We start from the raw sequence: 22,493 nt of genomic DNA, 5'->3' as shown, positions 1-22,493 counted from the left end.
AAAGTAACAGATATTATTTAAACACCTTTCCTTCTCTGCACTTACCATTCAATCTCCAACTCCAAGAAAAATACATGCTATTCAGTTCTTTGATTTTTTTTAATTTATAAAATGAAATGGCTGTACAAGATAATCTCATTTTTTTTTCAACTCCCAGGTAATATAGGGCAGAGGATGTGAGCATATTAGATAAGCCCTTCAAATTTATTCATATTTTTGTGTTGATAAAAACTAGTCCTACCTAGGTCTTCATAATTAATCTTCCCGCTTTTATGGTATGATGTAGGATTTTAAAAATAACTTGCTGATGCCTTAGAACAGGTGGGATTATCTCTGAGCATCTAGGCTGTTTTTATGTTTAATATGAATTATGACTATCCCTCAAGAGGGCAACAAAATTCTGCGGTTAAAAGGAATCCATTAAAAGCAAGCAGAACTCCAAACAGCCTTACCATGTATACTTGCCAAATACATTGAGCAGTCTGCTACCACCTTACCTCACACTGGGTTCTCTGCAGACACTGCAGAGCTAAGGTAAGCTGGCCCAAGACAAGTTGGGACTAGATTGGGAAGGATGCCAAGGAAACACCAGGTGTTTGTAGGCCACACCACTGATGATTCAGTTGAAGATGAGGTCAGAACGAAATCAGCTTTCAAGCAGGGGTCTAGGATGCAGCACCTTAGCCAGAGGTGAAGAGTTTCTGATGAAACCAAAAACAAGCACTTGCCAAAATCTTGCTTAAGAGAATGATTGCAGATTTTGTCTCCTGTAGGGCTGAGTTTCAGTGTTGTAACGGGCAAGCCCCGCTGAACATTTAAATTGACACAATATTGTAAATCAACTATACTCTAATAAAAATAAAGTAAGGTAAAATGTTAGGTACATTTGTGTGTAGAAGAGATTTATAGCCAATAAAGATGACAGAGTTCAAAAAGACTAAGTACATTGTCAGTAATATCTCAGATGTATATGATATGTATTTATACAAAACAACTACAAATAATCATGTCCATTGATAGCTTATTTTTGTTACTAAAAATTTTTTTTTTTTTGGTCTTTTTGCCTCTTCTAGGGCCACTCCCGCGGCATAGGGAGGGAGGTTCCCAGGCTAGGGGTCTAATCGGAGATGTAGCCACAGCAATGTGGGATCCGAGCCGCATCTGCGACCTACACCACCACTCATGGCAATGCCGCCAGATCCTTAACCCACTGAGCAAGGCCAGGGATCGAACCCGCACCCTCATGGTTCCTAGTCAGGTTTGTTAACCACTGAGCCACGACGGGAACTCCTAGTTACTAAAATCTTGAACAACTACCATGAAGATATTCACTTACATATGCAAGCTATAAAAATGAAAACAATCATTCATATTCAGAAAAAATTTTTTTTACTCTTAAGTGAAAGTATAAACCACAGGGAAATTAACTCTCGGTGATTATTTTATAAAAATATATAAAGTACATTTTCTTAGATTACTATTTTGAAAAACTCTTCCACTTTGTTATTCATCTAGCTGGTTCTGAGCATAAAAGTGTAGTGCAAGTGTTTCTATAACTTTCTGCCTAAGAAGTGGTCTTTTTGGACACACTTTTCATTTCCCTGAACTCTAGCTTGTTTGAAATGTGCAGTTGGGTTTTGCAGTCTCCATTTGAATCTCCTGACCAACAATAGCCTGATTTTACTGTGCTTGTCTCAGTGCCTTAAACATAGACTATTGCCAGGAAAAAAAAATCTTTGATAAAAAAAATGAATGCATTATTAGTAAGTGGTTGAATTTGTATGAAAAGCTATGAGCTAATAGGATCATTGAAATTATAGATGCAGTCCACCTATAGCTATTAGGCAGATAAAATCTTTGGTAATGAGTAAAATCAATCAAGCAGATAGCACACCAAGTTCACTGAGTTTTTCAACTAAATTGACCAGTTATGTTTTTTATTGACTCTTTCCTACCATGACATTACAATACATTTGTTGTATTGTTATTATTGTTCCTAATTTGTGCCTGAGTAGTTTTTTTCTTCCACCAGCTGAGAAAACCATCATGGGGCAGAAACACACGTTTATTCACTTTCATCCTTTTAGGGCATGATGGGAGTTAAACTGAGACCTAGTTCTCAGAACTAGAATAAAGCACCTATGAGGTTGATGGTATTTGTTGCCATGGAGTAGGTGGTGCATCTCCATGTCTGGCAAAGAATGTCCAGGATGTGAATGGAGACGGGAAGGAGAAGCCAAGGAAGCTGTGAGATGCCTTAGCTGCTTTATTGGGAGCTTGGCCTGGATTCTGGAGGTGATGGAAAACCATTAAAAAGAACTAAAGCCAACTCATCAGATTTGATTTTAGAAAAATCCTTGTGGTAGCTGTCTAACAATAGAGGAAGAGACAGCAGTGAACGGAATAATCAACTTTCTTTACATTCAAATGCATAGCTTCCTGCTGAAAATTTGGTATTACCTCCTTTTTTTTTTTTTTTTTTTTTGCTATGTTGTTAAACATGCCCAACATTTTATTGAAAGGCAACAGAAGAGACTTTCATTTTATTGATTTCTATAGAATTTCCTGTGTTTATCTTTACTGGAATTTTGTTGACTATTGAAAAGTATTTCTGGCACAAAACACTTGTTAATATTTCTTGGAAAAGCATTTGCTTTTGAGTAATTTGTTTATTTCAAATGTAAACACAGTATAGGTTAGCAGTGTCTGTTATATGTGCCTATAAATATATTTTTCTTTGAGTAATTTGTTTATTTTAATTATGAACACGATATAGTTCAGCAGTGGCTGGTATGTGTGCCTGTATTTTTCTTTGAGTAATTTGCTTATTTCAAATATGAACACAATATGGTTTAGCAGTGGCTTGTATATGTGTCTATAAATATATTTTTCTTCGTTCCTCACCAAGATACTTTTATAAAAATTGAGCTACCAAGTTGCAACCCTTAAAAAACTGGCTTAGGATCAGTGTATGAAGTAATATGCTAGGTTCTATAATGGGATTGAGCAGACAATCCCATTATACGTTAGGGTACTTTCTTAGGTTGAGATAGTTGGGGTATGGAAGGGGTCTCATGTTTTCGTATCTGAGTGTTTGGTATGATACTGGATTTTGCATTCTTTGCCCCACCATGCTGCCTGTAAGCTACACATCAATCCAACTGCAGTTTAATAACACTTCATATTAAGACATTTTCCGGGAGTTCCCGTCGTGGCGCAGTGGTTAACGAATCCGACTAGGAACCATGAGGTTGCGGGTTCGGTCCCTGCCCTTGCTCAGTGGGTTAACGATCCGGCGTTGCCGTGAGCTGTGGTGTAGGTTGCAGACGCGGCTCGGATCCCGCGTTGCTGTGGCTCTGGCGTAGGCCGGTGGCCACAGCTCCGATTAGACCCCTAGCCTGGGAACCTCCATATGCTACAGGAGCGGCCCAAGAAATAGCAACAACAACAACAACAAAAGACAAAAGACAAAAAAAAAGACATTTTCCTTATTTTCTGATGGTAGTCTTCTGTCACCACGCTGCAGATTTATTATCCCCCCCTCACTTATACAGTTGCGTGATAAATGCAATAAATACTATGAAATGCTATCAATCCACTGTAAAGACATTTTCTGATCTGTGCCTTTAAACTTTTAAAAGCAGAGCAAAAAATATCATCTCTATAAGACCAACTAAAGTCAACCACTGTTACATGAAGCAAAATCTACAAAATTTGGTGACTAGAAAAACCCAGCTGAAGCCACAAATCAACTATGACCAGAGTGCCAAATGGAAAATCAGCAGTAATCATTAAAGTTATTCAAAAGAGCTTAAAAAACATTAATCATAGGTGATTTTTAAAATATCCTTGTCACAGTTGTATATTTGTCATTGTTTTTGGTTTTTTTTAGCAGATAAAGACACACAGTGTCATATCAAGCAGATCTTCACACATCCACGTTTGAAACTAAACCCTGAATTTAACCCGGAGATCAAAGATTATTACTCTGAAGTCCCATTTGATGTGGTAACACTAACAATTGGAGCAGAGACGTCTAAGTGTCATTGCAAAGTGTACCTGCATGAAGGGGCAGGACCAAGGTACGAGGATGTTGACAGGGCCTGAGGGATGACATCATTGAAGATGGTTCAGAAAACTGGAGGCGCAAGATCCGTTGGAGGGATTGCCAGGGTGTGAGATGCTACTGCTTTACAGATGCCATGTGGTTTAAGAGAACACATAAGTACTCTACAGATCTGCTGATAATCTTCCAGTCTAACCTTTGTAACTATGTTGCCCCCAAAGAGGATCTCGTGATATGAAATCTCAAAGAGGGTTCATTAAGGGAAAATTTAGTTTATTGTTATCGTCATGTTTTCAGATTTTTAAAGAATTCATCCTTCTGAATGGTAGCCTCCTCCTACCCCACCCCAGTGCCTCAAATTTTGAATATTCGGGTGTTGATTCCTTAATAAACATTTTGGTTGCAGACCTAGTCACACTAACATTCCTAGTCACGTGGCAGTTTTTTCTTTTGACTCTTTGCACAGTCACTAACTCTTTCATCATTTGAACAGAAGGTAGAACCTTATTATATGTCATGTCCATGGCAAGGAATGTACCTGTGTGACTGTGCTGTGGGGGAAGAAATGCCTTTGGCGTTCCTGGGAGCTGGGAGAGTATAGTAGAAAGAAAAGGGGATTCAAGTCAGACCAACCTGGGTCCCAACCCTGACTCCACCATGTGATTCTGGGCAGTTTGTTTCCAAGTTCTATGTTGTGGTCTCTATATTTAAAATGGGGACAGTCATGGTTTATGTATGGAATTATGTATATTAAATATGATAATGTTGATCCTGATAAGTGTTTAATAAATAATAGTTCCCATGCCTGTAACTGATAGAGGCCATGACTTGCACTGCAAGATAATTTGTGGCATACCAAAGTGCAAGGAAACATAAGTTAAAATATTTTTTTTCACATGTTAGGTGTCTTATAAAGTTGTATAGATCTTATCTTTTTTTATCCAAATTGTAGATATTTAATAAGTATTGTTTGAATCTATTGTCTGAATCTATTTGGGTTGTTTCTCTCTGTCTCTCCAGCTTTGCCAACTACCCTCTGGGTTTAGGGATGAACAAAATTTCAGTGCTTGTGGTGGATGAATCTCCGGCACAAGGTGAGACCCTGGTCACGTACAAATTCGCCATCTATAGAGAAGACCGTCCAAGTCTGCCCTTGTTTGAGGACTTCACAGCATGCGGTTTTGTGCAGGTAAGTGAACTTTACATTGGCACTTGGGTCGCATCGGGAGTGCTCCGTTAACCCAGGTGAAAAAGGTGAAATGAAAATTATTAGGACAGAAATGTATGCGTTCAAATCCAAATGATTGTGGTCTCATTTCAAAAGAGAGAGTCCCAGCCAGGTACGTAAGAGATCTTGTTGTGAGTGATTTTCTTGTTAGTGGTGGCTATTCCCTGCACGTAGAGTGTGTAGTGGATTTATTGTGGTTCATATTAAAAAAAAAAATGTCTGAGGACTCACACTTAGTTATGAAATCGGTTTTACATTTCCTTTTTGAATTGTGCTGTGTTTCTTGGATTTGTCCCTGGAATGACTTTGAAATTTTAAACTAGATTCAGTGGAATTTCTTTTCAAGAATGAGAGGAAAATTGACGAAACTCTTTTATGGATGGGATGAATGAAATTAAATTTCCCTGGGTAGATACATTTCTCCTTTACTTCCTGTGCTTTAATAATTTCTAAAGACTAGTTTCTCTTGCGAGCGAGCAACCACACCATTCTGTAGCCTGTTTGGAGGAGGGTGAACATTACCCAGAGGCTTAGTCTTATTGGGTGGGTCTTTCCTCTGTTTTTTCCTTTTTCAGGATTCTATGTATAACCTTCTATATTTGCTTACGTCACATACTCTGGCTACACGTGATTCTAGGAAAACAGTAATTGATACTCTTATCATATTTACCAATCCACTTAGACAGAATAGTTGCAACTATGTCATGTCTCCGTGCTTGCTGTGCTACCTGGAACATGAAGCACAGATGGTTCATAAAAGAGAGAAATGGCTGACTCGGGCTCAGCAAGCAGGATGGATACCATGTTTTCTTAAATGTAACAGCCATAAAGAGTGTTCTCTCCCTCCTCTACCCACCACCACCACAATCTCCTCTATTCTCAAGGGCTTAATACTATTTTGAAAGGGTGTTCATTGCTGAGATTTTTATTTTTCAAGAAAACATATATCTGTGATTTATGAATTACCACCAACTCAAAGGGAATTTCACATTGGCAGAAAGATTGGTCTAACGCAGGACAGAACTGTTATTCTGAAAGATATTAGTAGGTGTACTTTAAAAAAAAAGATGGAAAAGAGTAGTGTTTCATGGGTATGAAGCAATGGGTTGAACAAAATTAAATAGGTTTCATTATTGTAAGACTTCTCAGAATGTTTCATATACTTAGTCAAATGGTGGGCCTTCAAAAGAAGAATATGTGGTGGCCAGAATCTCCAAACTTATGTGATATCCTTTTAATGGAATAGCTACTCATACTCTTCTATGGAACACAGTTGAGGAAACAGTGGGCTGGACTTTGGGGAAGACCACAAGATACTTTGCCCTTGGTTACCCACTTTTCGGTTTGCATCTTAGAGGTGCCCAACCTCAGGGTTTTTCCAAGCTGGAAAACAAGTGATAGAGCCACACCAAAAATGTTCCTCAGGGTGGCAGTCAAAACCTAGGTGAAGGAGTGTTGTTGTCGAAGTGGGTGTGTATGTGTAATTATTTCCAAACTATTCTCTCTTTCTTCGGTGTGTGACTGTATTTATATATATAGATATCACTCCAATATTTTAGATAGAAACAAACTCTTAGAATAAATCATCTTTGAGGGAAAGCTAACAGTATGAATGATTTTTTTCCAGAATATTTATGGTTACCAACAACAGCTATTTTTTAAAAGCACCATAGGTTTAATTTTAATGTAGATTTTAATTTTCAAAAGTATCTATAGATGACTCCATTTTTATTGGCCAGTAAACTTGACTTTTATAGGGAGTAAATATATAATAAAAGGTAAAAGGGAAAGTAAAATTTCTACATCAGGGCGTGAAAGAATGTTATTTTTACTTTTCAGCCGTCACTAGTTAGGTTTGTCCTATTGAAATTTTGCTGTATCTTTTGAAATGTAATTGTGTTACCCACAATTATTGCCATGGGTGTATATTTTGGTTCAACTCTAAACTTCCCCATAGTAGATGACTCATATTCATTTTTTGGCTATATGCAGAACCATTTAATGTGTATAAATAGTTCAGTGTGCATTTTTGTTCAGTTTCCTAGTGTTCACAAAACTGTAAAACCCTTATGGTGGATCTTTGAACACTGACATGCGTTTCAGGAATATGTTTTCCTTTCTGGGTGTCTTCCGGAGAGACCTTTGTACATCTAATTGTAATTACGTACATGATGACTGTCTAGAGAGGTGGCAGCAGGAATGAGGGTGGTCCCATGAGTACAAGGGACATTGCAGAGGTGGAATATGCAGGGTTCGCCCACATGCCTCTGATATATCATATCTTTGTCCTTCTTAATGACACTCCTCTGGTTCAGTTCTTGTTACTTATTGACTCAAATACTAAGACAGTCCCCAGCTTTATTTCCTCATATCTCTCTGACTCTTCTCCAGTTCAGTTTTATGCGCTTGATCTTGATCAGCTTAAAGCACAGTCTGTCACAGATTTTGCCAAAACTGCTCCAAGGTGCCCCCGTGATGGTCACTCACTGCTCTCATGTTTGTCCATATGTTTTTCCAGCCTCGTGTCCCATTATTTGTCAGTGTATTTTCTGCATCTGCTAACTTGGCCTGTTTACCCTTACCCAGACATGCTTCCCAATCACATGTCACTGTCTGATAATGTCTGTCCTACTGGAAACTAACAAGAGTTTATGTGATGTCACTCCAGACGCTGTAACTTGGATTCCAGTGTAGGAGTTCCGATCCAAGTTGAATAAAAGGGTGCTTTAGAGGTCAAAGCTATCCCCAACTAGATACTGTCGCTTATCATTTATTATGTGCCAGGCTCTGTCCTAAATGCTTTACATTTAATCCTTACAGCATCCTTACATTGAATTTTACTCTTAGCCCTTGGTTTCGGAGGAGAACCCCCAAAGATCAGAGACGTTAAAGAAATTGCCTGAAGTCATACAGCTTCTGAGTGGTAGGGCTTGGATTCAGATCCAAGTGTGCCTAGTTCCAGAGTCCACGTTGTGTTACGTGGCCTCCAGGCAGAATGGGCTCTCTCACAGGCAGGGATTTTTCTGTCCCAGGAGGTATTCAAGCATTAGTTGGAAATCCGTCTCTCCAAGGAACAGATGAGGAATTGGATTAGATAATTTTCATTTCCATGATGGTAATAAAATCAGAAGTCTCATTGACCCTCAGTGTATTGCAAAGTTCTGGGATTAAAGTACACTGCTGCTGAGGTGGGCTCATGCCATGGTGGGCGTGGGGCTGTGGGGCCTGGGAAGGAGTTGCTCAGCTTCAGGGGCTGCAACTGCAGGCCATCATGTCCTTTGCTGAGAAGTAGACCTGCCCACATGGACTCCAGCAAGGACGCAGAGCCCTACAGCTCTCCATCCCCTCTGCCGGATTCTACTTGTCTAGTCAAGCACACCATGTGCTCTGGTAACACCGGCAGGAACCCTCCTCCTGAGCCCAAAGAGGAAGAATAAACTAGCGAAGCAGGTGCCGCTGTCCTCTAGAAAGTGGTATTGGTCTGGTCTGCTGGGCAGGAAGAACCGCCCCCAGGAGGACAGTAGGGGAGAAGCTTCCATTACACAAACCAGGAGTCCTTAGGTAGAATGAGTTAGAGCAAAGGGCAACAGTGGAGCCTGGCAGCCAGACCACTGGGTAACCCCTAGTGTATTGATGCTATCTGATATTTTTTGTCTTTGCAGCTCCCTGTGAGCTAAGGGGGGAAAAGGTCAGGAAAAGCTGTCAGAAAATTATGAGGCACTTAACTTCACAAGAAGAGGATACCACAGTGGCCAAGAAGCATATAAAAAGATACTCAACCCCACTGGTCCTCAGGGAAATGCAAGTTAAAACCACAGCGTGATACCACTACCCACTTAGCCCACAGTGAAAAACACAAAAGAGACTGACAATACAAAGTGTTGGAGAGGATGTGGGGCATTTTTTCTTTCATACACTGTGAAATGTTTGCCCACGTTGGAAAATTTTGGAGGTGTTACTATAGCTAACATACACATGAACTGTGACATAGCAGACCTGCTAGCTAGGTACCCAAGATAAAGGAAGCCATAAGTCCATCAAAAGACATATCCAAGAAGTCTTGTTTTTTTTAACTTCTAAAACGCTTTACTTTTTTGAGCAGTTTTAAGTTTACCATAAATTAGATGAAGTGTAGAAATTACCTATAGGCCCCTCTGAGTCCCACACATACCTAGCTTTTCATTGTCAACATTACCCCCCAGAATGGCACTTTTTTTTTTACCAAGGTAAACCTATATTGACCCATCATACTCACCAAAGCCCTAGTTTACTTTAGGCTTTACCCTCTGTGTTGTACATTCTGTGGGTTTGGGCAAAGGTATAATGACATGTATCCATCATCAATCATGCAGAATATTTTCACTGCCCTAAAAATCTCTGTGCTCCACCTATATGCCCTCCCACTGCCCACCAATGCCAGGCAACCACTGATTTTTTTTTCATTGTTTCCATAGTTTTACCTTTTCTAGAGTGTCGTACAGTTGGAATCATACAGTATGTAGCCTTCTCAGATTGACTTATTCCACTTAATGATAAGCATTTAGGTTTCCTCCAAGTCCTTTCATGGCTTGAGAGCTCATTTTTTCAAAGCACGAGACATCTTTGTATCAGTTGTGTTTATTTTCATTAATTTATTTGTTTATGTCTTTTTAGGGCCACACCCGCGGCATATGGAGATTTCCATGCTAGGGGTCTAATTGGAGCTACAGCTGCCAGCCTACACCACAGCCACAGCAATGCCAGATCCAAGCTGCCTCTGCAAGCTGCACCACAGCTCACCCCAATGCCAGATCCTTCACCCACTGAGCAAGGCTAGGATTGAACCTGTGTCCTCATGGATACTAGTCAGATTCTTTTCTGCTGAGCCACAATGGGAACTCCAGTAGTGTTTATTATAACTAAAAGCTCGAAAAAGTTTAATAAGATAAATTCAATATAATTCCACTGAGGTGTTTAAAAATAAATTATTGATAAACACAAACATTGATAAATCTCTAAAACATTATGTTGAGAAAAAGAAGACATACATAAAAAAGAACTACTGTATTTCATTTATGTGAAGTTTAAGAAAAGGCAAAATTAATCTATGGTGAGAGACAAAATAGTAGTTACCTAGAGGGTGTGGGAGCTTCTTGGCATGAGGAAACTTTGGGGGTAAATGTCCTCTATCTTAATCTGGGTGGTAATTACACATATAGTGAGGTGGTTTATAGATTTTTAAAAATTTAATTAACTGTGCACTTAAGATTTGTGCATTTTGCTGTATATAAAATACTTGTGTGTTTGGTGATATATATGGATATTGGCCATAAATTATACCTCAGTAATAGAAGAAAAATGTGTTAGTGGGGAAGTATGTGCTATCTTCCAAGACATGCCTCCTTTCTTAAATAGATTGATCAGAAACAAGTTAATTATCATACAGTTACCTTAGGCAATAGATTTTATTAGGAACTTGTTACTATAATACAAAGAAAAATATTAGAAAATTCTTGTGGGATGTATCATACAGATGATTACAGAAAAGTATTTCAGTCATTTATAAGAATCCTTTCCAGAAGGTCTTAATTTAAAGTTTATGTGTGGTCTCACAGTAGTACTCTAGTATATAGGATGGAAAAATGTCTAATAAGCACGAGTGGTTTTTTTAGTCTTTCTTTTAGAAACCATCAAATGAGTGAACAGATAATAAATGAATAATGTGGATTGCTTTAGACACTTAACGAGGCACAAGAGGGCTCAGAAGCTGAGAGGAGTCAATAGCAGAGGTAGGATTTTCTCAGCATAGGCTCCAGTTAAAATTCTAATCAGAGACCTTCCCTCTCATTAGAGTCTTTAAGGTTTCACAGCAAACTGATGCTGTGACGAAGTCTAGAATACAGAGAGTGAGGGATGACATTCCCAATTGCCTATCAAGTCTCAGGTGTTTCTGAATTTCCAAATTAGGTTAGCCGGTGAACAGATATACATTAAGAGACTTACAAACTTTTGGTCTTCCAAATCGCGCTTTTTCTTTTCTGCCAATGACCATAGTGCCTTCATTATGTCTTCAGGTTGAAATCCCAAGTTGAACTATTGCATATTAAATGATAGACTGTCCTGTTTGCATCCCCAAAGCCCTACACGTGGCAAGCTAAAAGGAAATGGATTAAACTTGAATTATGTTTTATTTGTTGGTTAAGGGGGAAAATTATAATTCCTCCTTACATTTCAAATTAGGTTTTGGCCTAGTGGACTCCATTACTAAATTTTAAATAAGCATAAAAGGCAATCCACTTTCAAATAACCAAAAAACAGGGAATCCAGTTTGTGATTAATCAAGCCTCCTAATTTCTCCTTCCTCCATTCTCTCACATTCTAGACACCAAACTATTCATTTTCCTCTTTCACAATGACTAATAGTGAAGAGGAGAGCAAATATAAGGCATGCCAGTCTTCAAAAAATCAAATTACTGTGGCGATTTGGTGAATAGTAAAATAATTTAATTAATTTGCTAATAGACACTTTGATTTATTTATATGATCAAACATTGTTAAGTACTTGCTTAGCCATAATAAACTTATTGGAGTTTAGTGTCTGTTTCTAATTACATTGCCAACTGGAATTTGCATATGGTACCCACAGAGGCCACTCTTAGTTGATTTATTTCCAGTGAGGGAGAAAGTATTAATTTACATGACTGATATAAAACAGCCAGATTTGGACCAAGGCTTCTCAATCGCAGCAGTACAGATACTGGGTCTGGATAACTTTTTTGTCTTGTGCAGCTGCCTATGCAGCATCCCTGCCCTCCATCCACTAGATTCCAGTAGCATACCCTTCTCTGACCTGTGACAACCAAAATGTCACACATGTCCCCTGAGGGGCAAAATCGGCCTCATTTGAGGACCACTAATATATTTCCATAAGAGGTCCTGCTTTTGTACTTTCTGCTAGTAAAGCTAGTAAAGCTGTAGTGGATTTACTAGAGCTAGGAATAGTTTAAATGTTAAATGTGGAAGAATTACTCTTATCTTTTTTTCCTCGTATTCCTCATAGTAGTCAGTGATACTACTCTGGCAGTTCTTTAATTTGCCATCTTTTCTGTCTAATTATAATCAGAAATACGAATTCAATTATAGAAAACATGATTCGTAATGGAACATAAAAAGGCAGACAACAAGACTAGACTATTTCATTTTGATTTATCCATAGCAGCATAATGTTTTGCTGTTAGGAGGAAAGATTTAGAAAGTCATAAACCGTTATTATTGCTGGTGTATGTCATGCACAGGAATTAATAAGATATATTTATGTTCTAAGGAAATTAAAATACATATGGGGAAATATTTCTTTTAATATCTCTTTCCAAATCAAAATTTCTTGACATGGGTAACAAGATAGCATCCACAGAAATTGATTTGTATAGATGATCTATGATCTCACGTAGATTCTGCCCCCAAAGTATTGTGTCAGAATAGAGCCATAAATAAAATCTACAGAAAGGTCATATAGCAAAATGGAGGAGACTACATTTCATGGGAACCATTTGCTAGAAACAACTTTCATTTTAAAACAAATTACAATTAATAAAGGGAAAATACCAAGAAAAGAAAAAACCATAATTAAAAAAAAAAAAGATGTGTCCAACATTTAGCTACATATTTATTTTTTTTCTTTTTCTTTTTTTTTTGTCTTTTCCAGGGCCCACACCCACGGCATATGGAGGTTCCAAGGTGAGGGTTCTAATCAGAGCTGTAGCCTCTGGCCTACGCCAGAGTCATAGCAACACAGAATCCGAGCCGCATCTGCGACCTACACCAGATCTTTAACCCACTGAGCAAGACCAGTGGCCGAACCCGCAACCTCATGGTTCCTAGTTGGATTCGTTAACCACTGAGCCACAATAGGAACTCCAAGCTACATATTTAAAACTGCAATTTTCTGCTTTATTTTAAAAAAAACCTAATTGTCAATTTAGTTACTGTGTTATTAAATGATGTGTGAAAGACTTCAGCGATAACATTTGAAAACACTTTGTAATTTTCCCATATATCTTTTGTATCTTTCCAACAACACAGTGGTTTATTATAAAACAACTTATATGATAGCTGTCTAATGTCATAGCAAATACCCATAATAAAAGAATAGAAGAGCATGTATCAATGATTGCTTAATAAAAACCTTTTTTGTTTCTGAAGTTGTAGTATTAACTACATACTCATTTTAGTGGTTTTTAGTGACCTTATTATTTACTTCAATATACCAGAGGAATGTGACTGAATTTTTCAGCAGTAGAGTCTGTATTGTAGAGACATGCTTCAAGCCAGGAAGTGTTTATGAAGTATCTACGCTGTACTCGGTTCATAGAAATTGGCCACATGCTATAGGGGGGACACTGACAGCAGCTGCAGAAGGAGGGGTCGTTATGCAACATTTATGGAACATTTATTAGGTGCCGGGTATCAAGCTAAGCACTTTACCATCCTGCCTTACTCAGTGTTCTCCACAACCCTAAGCAGGTAATTTTTTTTTTGTCCCCCCCCCTTTTTTTTTTTTAACATATGGAGTTTCTAAGACTAGAATAGTTAGAACAGTTAGCAAGCTCGTCCAGGATTTCTGTATAACATGTAATTAGTGGCAAAGGTATGATTGGAATACAGGTCTGACTCAAATTGATCCCCTTTAATGGTTACATTGGACCCCAGAATCTAAAACTCTCTTCACACTTAACAACAGAATTGATCTTTTTTAGGAAACGCTCATTTAGCCAGAATTTAACCTGTCAAAATTTAGTTAACTAAATCTGTTTCTATGGTCGTGTACAGTGATAATTTTTATAATGTTCTGAAATCACTGCAAAATTCTGAAGTCTTTGTAATCTTTATTTTGGCAGGTGATGTTATGACATACCTTCCCTTTGAAAGTACACTTATTATGAGAGTTTTAATGTTAATATCTAATATTTTACTAGACACCTTATATATATATTTATACCTTACTTTCTTTATCCAATATTTAAACTAGGTTATACTCTTTTACATATCAGAATTCTACTCAGCCAGAACGCTGTTATTGTTACCGATTGTTAAAGTGATTGCAAGTAGACAGGCTTTTTAAAATGTTGTACACGATACACAATTGGAGAAATTTCCAATTAATCATTTTCACTATTTAGCACACCTCACTACCTTACTGTTTTTATTAAAGCAGCCAAAGTACAGTTTTTCAAAATTTAAAAACAAACTTTGTTGGAGTTTCTGTTGTGGCTTGGCGTGTTATGAATCTGATTCCATGAGCATGTGAGTTCAATCCCTGGCCTCACTCAGAGGGTTAAGGATCCAGCAGTATATACCATGAGCTATGGTGTAGGTCACAGATGCAGTTTATATCTGGCATTGCTGTGGCTGTAGCCAGCAGCTGCAGCTCCGATTCAGCTCCTGGCCTGGGAACTTCTACAGGGCCAGGTGCCTCAGGTGCAGCCCTAAAAAGCAAAACAAACAAACAAACAAAAACCAGCTTTGTTCATGCATGATTTATAACGGTGAGAAGGCTGTATTGGGGCGCTGACAATTTAACTTCAATGATACATTCATCAGTGTAAATACCCTGCCTTTCACACTCCAATTTAATCCTCACAACAAGCAGGTTAGACGGTGTAAGTGATTTTTATTATCTATTCCACCTCACTAATTTCCAAGAGGAAACAGAGTCTTAGGCTAAAGATTTCATATTTTTATATTTATTTACATATTCATTTACTCATTGCTACTTATATTAATTTATATGTTTATGTTTTTATTCTATTTGTTTAGATTTTATATTAAATGTTTTCTATTTTGGTGATATTTCTCAAGGTTCCTCAAGTGTAAATTTCCGCCTTACATGATTTCTTATGATACCTCTCTGCCTTTAATGAGTGAAAATCAAGTAGGTTCCTGAATGTTGTGATTGAATGGGGCATTTAGATTTGGAACATATAGAAGAGAATGCCTCCTTTGTAAAAGTCAGATTATTCTCTTGCTCTATAAGTAGGACGGGAGCCAGTTTTCTCTGTGGAAATTATTTTATCAGAGCAAATTTTGCATCTTAGCCAAGTATCTCAGGCCACTTTCCTAACCTAGCAGTTAAGGTCCGTGGACTCCAAGGCTAGTGCTTGTATTTGTTGTCAGGGAAGCCTGCAGGTGGTCCCAGCTCTGCTTCTAATGGCCCTTCTTGGCTGTGTCTCCTAGTTCAAGATATACATGATCTCCCTTAAGCTTTGGTTTCTTTGTCTTTAAGAACAGAGCTCGTAATAGAACCTATCAATGTCAGCAGTCTGAGGATCCAGTTAGATAATGAAAGCAAAGTTCTATCTCAACTTTCATGATCCTGTGTTAAGTCAATGCTGAATTAGCATTAGCAGCAGCAACAGCATCGTCACGAAAACTCTGTCCCCACACCCTTCTAGAGATTATCTGCAGGTGTACAGAGAAGGAGAAGAAGGGGAAATAAGAAGACAGCAAAAGAAGTAGGAGCCAATAATATCAAAGAATTGCTAGAATTGCAAAGGAGTTGTGACAGGAGGAACTAGCTAGGAGTAAGGAAGGACAGCGAGTGACCTGGGCTGTGACACAGAATTGCATTCCTGAGGATCATGAGTCCTGGCACTTTTGCCTTCATGCACTCCTTCTTTCATGAAAAAATACTTAAAATTATATTTTATGACTGTTTGATATCAAGAGGAATGTATTAACCTGCATCTCTATAAAGATTCATCTTGAGGGAGAATAGAGACTTTTCTTGGGCCTAAAAGTTCATTTCTTTGTGCTAAATTTTAAGTGGCTTCAGACATTTTCCTGGGAGGCTAAAAGTAGTGTGTGTGTGAGAGGCATGGTTCCCACTGTGCCAGGTAGAGAAGTGACCCTCGGCTTCTGCAGGATCTATGGCAGTGACCCCCAACTGTAGGCATTCTTTCAAGTCTTGTTAAGTGCCCTTGAGTTTAGCACTTAGCCTTTTGCATTTCTGTGTGCTAAGCCTGAGCAGCCTTTGACCAGCACTCTTCAGGAGCCCATGAGCACCAAGGGGAGTGGTCTGTTATTTCCATGAGCATTTTGCACAGCCAGACGTTCTGAACGCAGAGCCATTCTCAGTGGCCAGGAAGCCTTCACAGACATCGAAGGCTTGGAAATCTTTGTGTTCCATTCAGTGTCCTTAAAAAGCAGGCAGAAACGAGAGGGGTGTGTTCCTTAATTCATGATCTATTTTAGTGCTTCTATAAATTATCTCTCTGAGCTGCTGAAAACGAGTTCTGTTAAACACCTACCTCATGAGTTAATGTAACTTACAGTCAGATAAATTACCACTTCAATAAAAACGTTTGCTCAGCACATCTGTTCTCCGTGTTTCTGCGAGTCACATCTGCTTCTTTTACAAGAAGAAACAAACTTTTACTACCGTTAGCACAGCCGTGCCAATACCACGTGGAAGGGAATTGGCCCTTCCTGGCTTCCGACAGCATCCGGAGGTTTCCCAGAGTACATCCTTCTGCTGTTGTATACATTCATTTTTGTTTGAAGTTTATGTGTTGACATTCTATGAATTAGTCTTCTGATTTCAGAATTGGACAGGGAAATAAAAGAAGAAGAAAAAAAAAACCCTGGGAGGTTTTGAAATAAAATATTCTGTTAGAGTAACCGGATTTCAAATGTGACGTTTGAAACTTTAAAGGAGGTTATGGTTAAAAGAGAAGCGGATGAAGGGAGCCCCTTTTTGATATCTCCTACTCCTAATACCTACTTTGGGGGGTGGCTTTCCTGGCTCTAAAGGATCCCTAGCTCTTTTCCCTCTCCTTTGCCATTTTCTTACCCATTTCTCAAGTCCAAATTAAATCTAGCAAAAGTACATACTGGAATAGCGAGGGTGGCAGTGAGAGGGGAAGAGACCTTGGCTACCAGGATATCAGGAGGGCTGGTATCCACCAACAAGCTAACTCTAGAACATATCTTGTTTTTTAAAAGACATCTTTGGCTTCATCAAACAACAGAGATTGGCTCTGTATTAGACAAGTTAAGGCAAATGATGTCTCCTCCAGGCCAAGTGGCTCTTAACCTTCTGGAGGAAGCAACGTACCCCTCTGAACACCTCCTGGAAGTTTCGACCCCTTGTCTCAAGGAATGATGTACAACCACGCCCAATGTTAAATATAATTTCCGAGTTATGAAAACCCCCAAGTAAAAAGAATTTCTTATCCTGGTCACTCACGATCTGAAGCAGAGGATCAAGAGCCACAAGCGTAATTAAAGACAGTCTCATTTCCGGCGTAAATGCACATGATTGTGATTCAACTTACCAAGCACCTGCTTTGTCCCAGCAGCTGTGCTGTTAACATATATTATTTGGTGTGTAGTTCTAGTGATAAATTAGTATCTATAGCAGCGATACATTTTGGAGTCACGTGCAGTCTTTCAGAGACCTCTACGAGCACAGAGAATCAGCAGTTATTAGAGTTCTCACAGCAAAAAGCCACCATATCTAATATTGCCTTAGCGGTAAACATCCGTGAGGAGCCACCTCACCACTGCTTTCTGCTCACAGGCTCAGAAAGTGGTGGTAGGTCCTGGTGGTCCTTGGGGGGAAATGTAATAATATGTCATGTGGGCAATTTCTCTTGTCCTCACTAGTCAAAGCCATTGATGTCCTTTCTGACAGCAGGCTCTAACAAACTGTTTTCTCGTTCAAAGAAAGGTTGGCCCCATGTCTCGATTAGGTAATGCTGAGAAAATTTCCACATGCAATGGACCAACTCTAGCCTTTCCTTCAATCGGCATGTGTCATAGGAACAAGAATGAGAGATGGCGTATTGCTTGCAGATGATCTTGCCAGTTGCAAAGCTGCAAGCTGGTTTGACACGTGTTCCCTCAAGGCAGCATTAGGACACTTGGCTGCCTGACATATTTAGCCTCTTTGGGAAATGCTGCTCATTTGTCTTTTTTTTCTTTCTCCCCGCCGTCCACTTTTTCAGGCAGGACTAATGAGTTTAAAACATTGAGCGTGACCTCACTCTTCAAAGCAGATCAGGCCTCTCCACCCCAGTGGCCCCTTGGCCCTTCAGAATCTCATTCTCCAGCAATGTGTGCAGCCTTTCAATGGGGGGTTTTTCACCTCCTCTGCCTCCTCTCCCTCTTCACCTCCCAAATGCTTCAGGATGATCTTTCCAGACCTAATGATTTGGAAAATAAATTTTGCATGTGGAATTCTTGACCTGATAGGTTATTTTAAAATTAAATTCCTCATAAAGAAACCCCGATTTCAAAGGTTTTAGTAATAATGGGGAGGGAAACATTTTCTTTAAGTGAAATAACCTCTCTTAAATAATTTCATCGAAACCTTATTTATGTTGTCTAGATTTGAGCTGCAGTTCACCACCTACATGTTTGTGGAAAGAAACCTTATGCGAGCTTCTCATCTGTCAGGGTTGTAATGGTACCACCATAGGGTGGTCTTAAGAAAAAAATGAATTAATACTGTGAAGAGCTTTGGATAGTGCCTGGGCATGGGAAGAACTCAATATATGTGTTAGCAAAATAGAAATAGGCAGATGAATATGTCTTCAGGTTGGTTTAAGAGGAAAGTTTAAAACAGGATGTATTTTTACTATTGAGGTCTAGCAAAATGAATTGGAAATTTTAAAATTACTTATATTTAACTTCAGATTTAATAAGATGTAAACATGTGAAGCACTTTGCAGAACAAACCACCTGGGCTGAATCATACTGTAAATTTTGTAGTGTGTTCATTAAAAGGAAAATTCCAGAGTTGAATGTAAAATCTGCCCTGAGCATGTCTTTTACTTAGTTGCGCAATTAATTTTGTATGACATCTTATTAGCAATCACAGAGTTTTTAACAAAAAGAGAAGTGTTTCTTTGCCAAACACAGCAATATTCTTCTGGTGGATTCCATTATAGATAAGACGAACAAAGTTCCCTATGCCATTTTATAAATGAGCGACAAAAGACAAAGATCGTACCTTTAGGTCATCAGACACAAGGTGTAACCATAGTGTAATTTAATATTTTAGTATGTATAATCTCTTCTTAAAAGAAGGGTTATTATCTTTAAAGCCATCGTTCAAAAAAGGCAATAAATGTACTTATACCTGATAATAAGCTAAATGAGCAACAATCATAATTTCAACCCAAACTGCTAAACTCTCCCCCCATTTTTTTTTGTCTTTTCGGGACCATACCCAAGGCATGTGGAAGTTCCCAGGCTAAGGGGGGTTGAATCAGAGCTGCAGCTGCCGGCCTACACCACAGCCACAGCAACGCAGGATCCTTAACCCACTGAGTGAGGCCAGGGATGGAACCCGCATCCTCATGGATACTAGTCCGGTTCGTTAACAGCTGAGCCGTGATGGGAATCCCCTCCCCTACTTTTTAAAATCAGAATTTGTTCTAGATGACGTCTGGATAGTTCCCAAATGTTAATACATCTTCACAAATTAGAGATTTGTCTCTTTTGAGAATAATTAAAATGCATGATATCTAACAGTTTTTCACCACTTATCATGTGCCAACATCTATTCTAATTGCTTCACAAGCAAAGCTCTTACAAGGCATACCCTTTGATCATTCCCATTCCACAGATGAAGAAGTGGACGCCCAGAGAACTTGCCCAGGGTCACAGAGTTTCAAAGGAGCAGAGCCCATTTTTGAGCCCAGGCAGCCTGGTTTCAGAGTTTTGCTGCATACAAGTTATGCTCTTAGCCACCCCACTCCACTCCAAAACTAAATTGCTGACAATAGTATATATTTTCCAAAATGCCCTGGCCCCAAACGTTAATTTGTAGGCTATTGTCTAGATGGTATAGTCATTTTTTTTTCTTATAAAAGAAAGTTTACTAAGGAGGTTAGGTTACAGGGAACCTTCAGAAATTCTCTTTGTCAGTTATGTCTCAATCAAACTTGGGAAAAAAGCTTCTGAAAGGATGATATCATTAATATAGTGGGAAGGTCCTGGGAAGGGAAGCCCTGCAACATGATGTGTGGGGGAAGGGCTTCAGTGGCCAAAGCTGTCAGTGGGGCAGAGGCCAGTGGAAGGGAGTGTGAGGAGCTGGGCATGTCTTTAGCTGTGGGGTTGACCAGTAGCTCCGTGGGCAGCAGCTATAAGCATTTTGAATCTTGTGTTCCACCATCACATTGGAGGAATCTTGGGTGTCCAACCCCTTACCTTGGATACAAGTAAACCTTAATAACTTGCCAAGACTCATCATCAATAACTTACCAAGGTTCCTTGCCAGTCAGTGCAGAGTGAGGATGGGAACCTATGGACTGGTTATCAAACCTCCTGGCAGAGAGTAGTTGTACCCTTTGTAGAAGAGCTATTGGAATCCAGATTGAACATGATTCCTGAGTTCCTTGAGCCAGCTCTCTATTCTTAAGAAAGTCTCTAATACAAAACCACTCTTTATTTATTATTATTTTTTTTTGATGGCCACACCTGTGGCATATGGAGGTTCCTGGGCAGGAGATTGAATCTGAGCTGGAGCCATGACCTAACCTACACTGTGACCTATGCCGCAGCTGTGGCAACGCCAGACCCTTTAACCCAGTGTGCCAGGCCAGAGATTGAACCTGTGCCTCTGCAGAGACCCCAGCTGCTGCAGTTGGATTCTTAACCCACTGCACCACAGCAGGAACTCCAAAAATCACCATTTCTAAATTTATAAGTGAATGATCAATTGCAGATTTTCTGACTACTCTCTTTCAATTAAAAAGAGCTCTCTGTTCTTCTTAGAATAGGTATCCTCTGCTGGCTGTGGCAGCACCTACACTAAAATTAGAATATGTATTCTGCTATTCCATACCCTCATTTGAGGTGTTAGTGGCATCCTCTTGATATATAAAAAAATAATCCTTTTGATGAAAGGAAGGCTTTATATTTAGAGGTATTTATAAATCACTACTTAAAAAAAAAATCAGCCCTGAGTGATGCCTCCAAGGATGAGACTTACTTTGGTAATCTGCAAATCTTCAGTCGCCAATCAACAAATACATCTGTCTGCATCAATACTGGCTCAGAATGAAAAAACAGTGATTCGTGTAAAGCCCCGAAAATAGCACACACTCCCTGGGACTCTCTGGCATCCTCTTTCCCATGCTAAGTCCATCTGTGATCAAACTAACCCCTCGGTCTGGCCCGCAGCCCTCCTGCCAACTGGCCACATGCCACTAGTGAACAGCCTCTCACCCCCTTTCATAACCAGAGCACAAATATTAGATGAATTTCCTTTGAACCTAGCTTCCCCTTGGCTCTTAACATAGTCTAGTTCCTTAGAAGATGAACACTTCAGGTTCTGGGAGCCACAGAATCCCTTATTAATCATCAGGGGTTTTTTTTCTTGGATAAGTGAATATAAGAACAATTTTTATACATCTCCAAGGTATTTGATACTTCATATCATGATTGGAAACAGTGTCCCATTTCTTAAATATTGAATTGGAATCTGTCTCTGCAATATGTGGGATATTAACTGTCTAGCCTTTAAAAGGATTACTGAGATTTCTTTGCATAGCAAGAATAATATTAATTATAATAAACCACACTTATTTTCTCTTCATGCCTCTGAGAACATATTTCCTTAGACACCTGTGTGTGTAACTGATCAGACAGCAGCCAAGCCATGTTCAAATAACTCAGCTTAATAAAATAATATATGTTGCATATTAGAAGGAATATTCCAGGAATATTATATTCTTTTAACACCATTATCTAGTTAGAACACTTTTGCCCATAATGATAATAATTTCCAGCTGCCTCAAATCCTACAAGTCAAGTGCCAGCCCCCCAAATATATTTTGTTACTGAAACATGTGTAAACAATTATGAATATCTAAACCATACTGGCACTGGTTTTGAGACTCTCTCCAAAAACTATAGGGAAAAAAAAATGCCTCTAATAAGTATGTTGATAAATACATCTGACTTCAAAAGTTTCTTTTGAAGACCCACAGAATAAAAGTTTCACTTTTATTGGGTAAAATGGAAATGGTATAAATCTTAAATTTTGCATTCAAAAAAGAATAAAAGACATCTCTGAAATGCGTCCTTCTCAGTAGTTGAAACTCAGATTTTCCACAACTGCCCTGAGGATCTGTAGATGGAGGAGGATGATCACTTTTGAGTAAGAACCTGCTTTTGGGGACATCAAAGAGGGCCTTGGATTTGATCCGAAGT

General features: G+C 39.0%; 1 protein-coding gene across 4 annotated transcripts in view; it reads left to right on the top strand.

The window, feature by feature from the left end:
• CPED1 (cadherin like and PC-esterase domain containing 1) overlaps positions 1 to 22,493 on the top strand; it is a 281,780-nt gene that overhangs the window by 140,566 nt on the left and 118,721 nt on the right. For 3 of the 4 annotated variants that reach the window (XM_047763881.1, XM_047763879.1, XM_047763882.1), the window contains 2 exons: positions 3,893 to 4,082; positions 5,087 to 5,255. In XM_047763881.1, the coding sequence (XP_047619837.1) occupies positions 3,893 to 4,082; positions 5,087 to 5,255 (359 nt within the window). The remainder of the gene's footprint in view (positions 1 to 3,892; positions 4,083 to 5,086; positions 5,256 to 22,493) is intronic. The other variant, XM_047763880.1, reaches the window with a different exon arrangement.

The sequence above is a fragment of the Phacochoerus africanus genome, chromosome 16 (assembly GCF_016906955.1).
Source record: "Phacochoerus africanus isolate WHEZ1 chromosome 16, ROS_Pafr_v1, whole genome shotgun sequence".
NCBI lineage: Eukaryota > Metazoa > Chordata > Mammalia > Artiodactyla > Suidae > Phacochoerus > Phacochoerus africanus.
The sequence above is the reverse complement of the archived record's forward strand: the minus strand, read 5'-3'. Positions and strand labels throughout refer to the sequence as shown.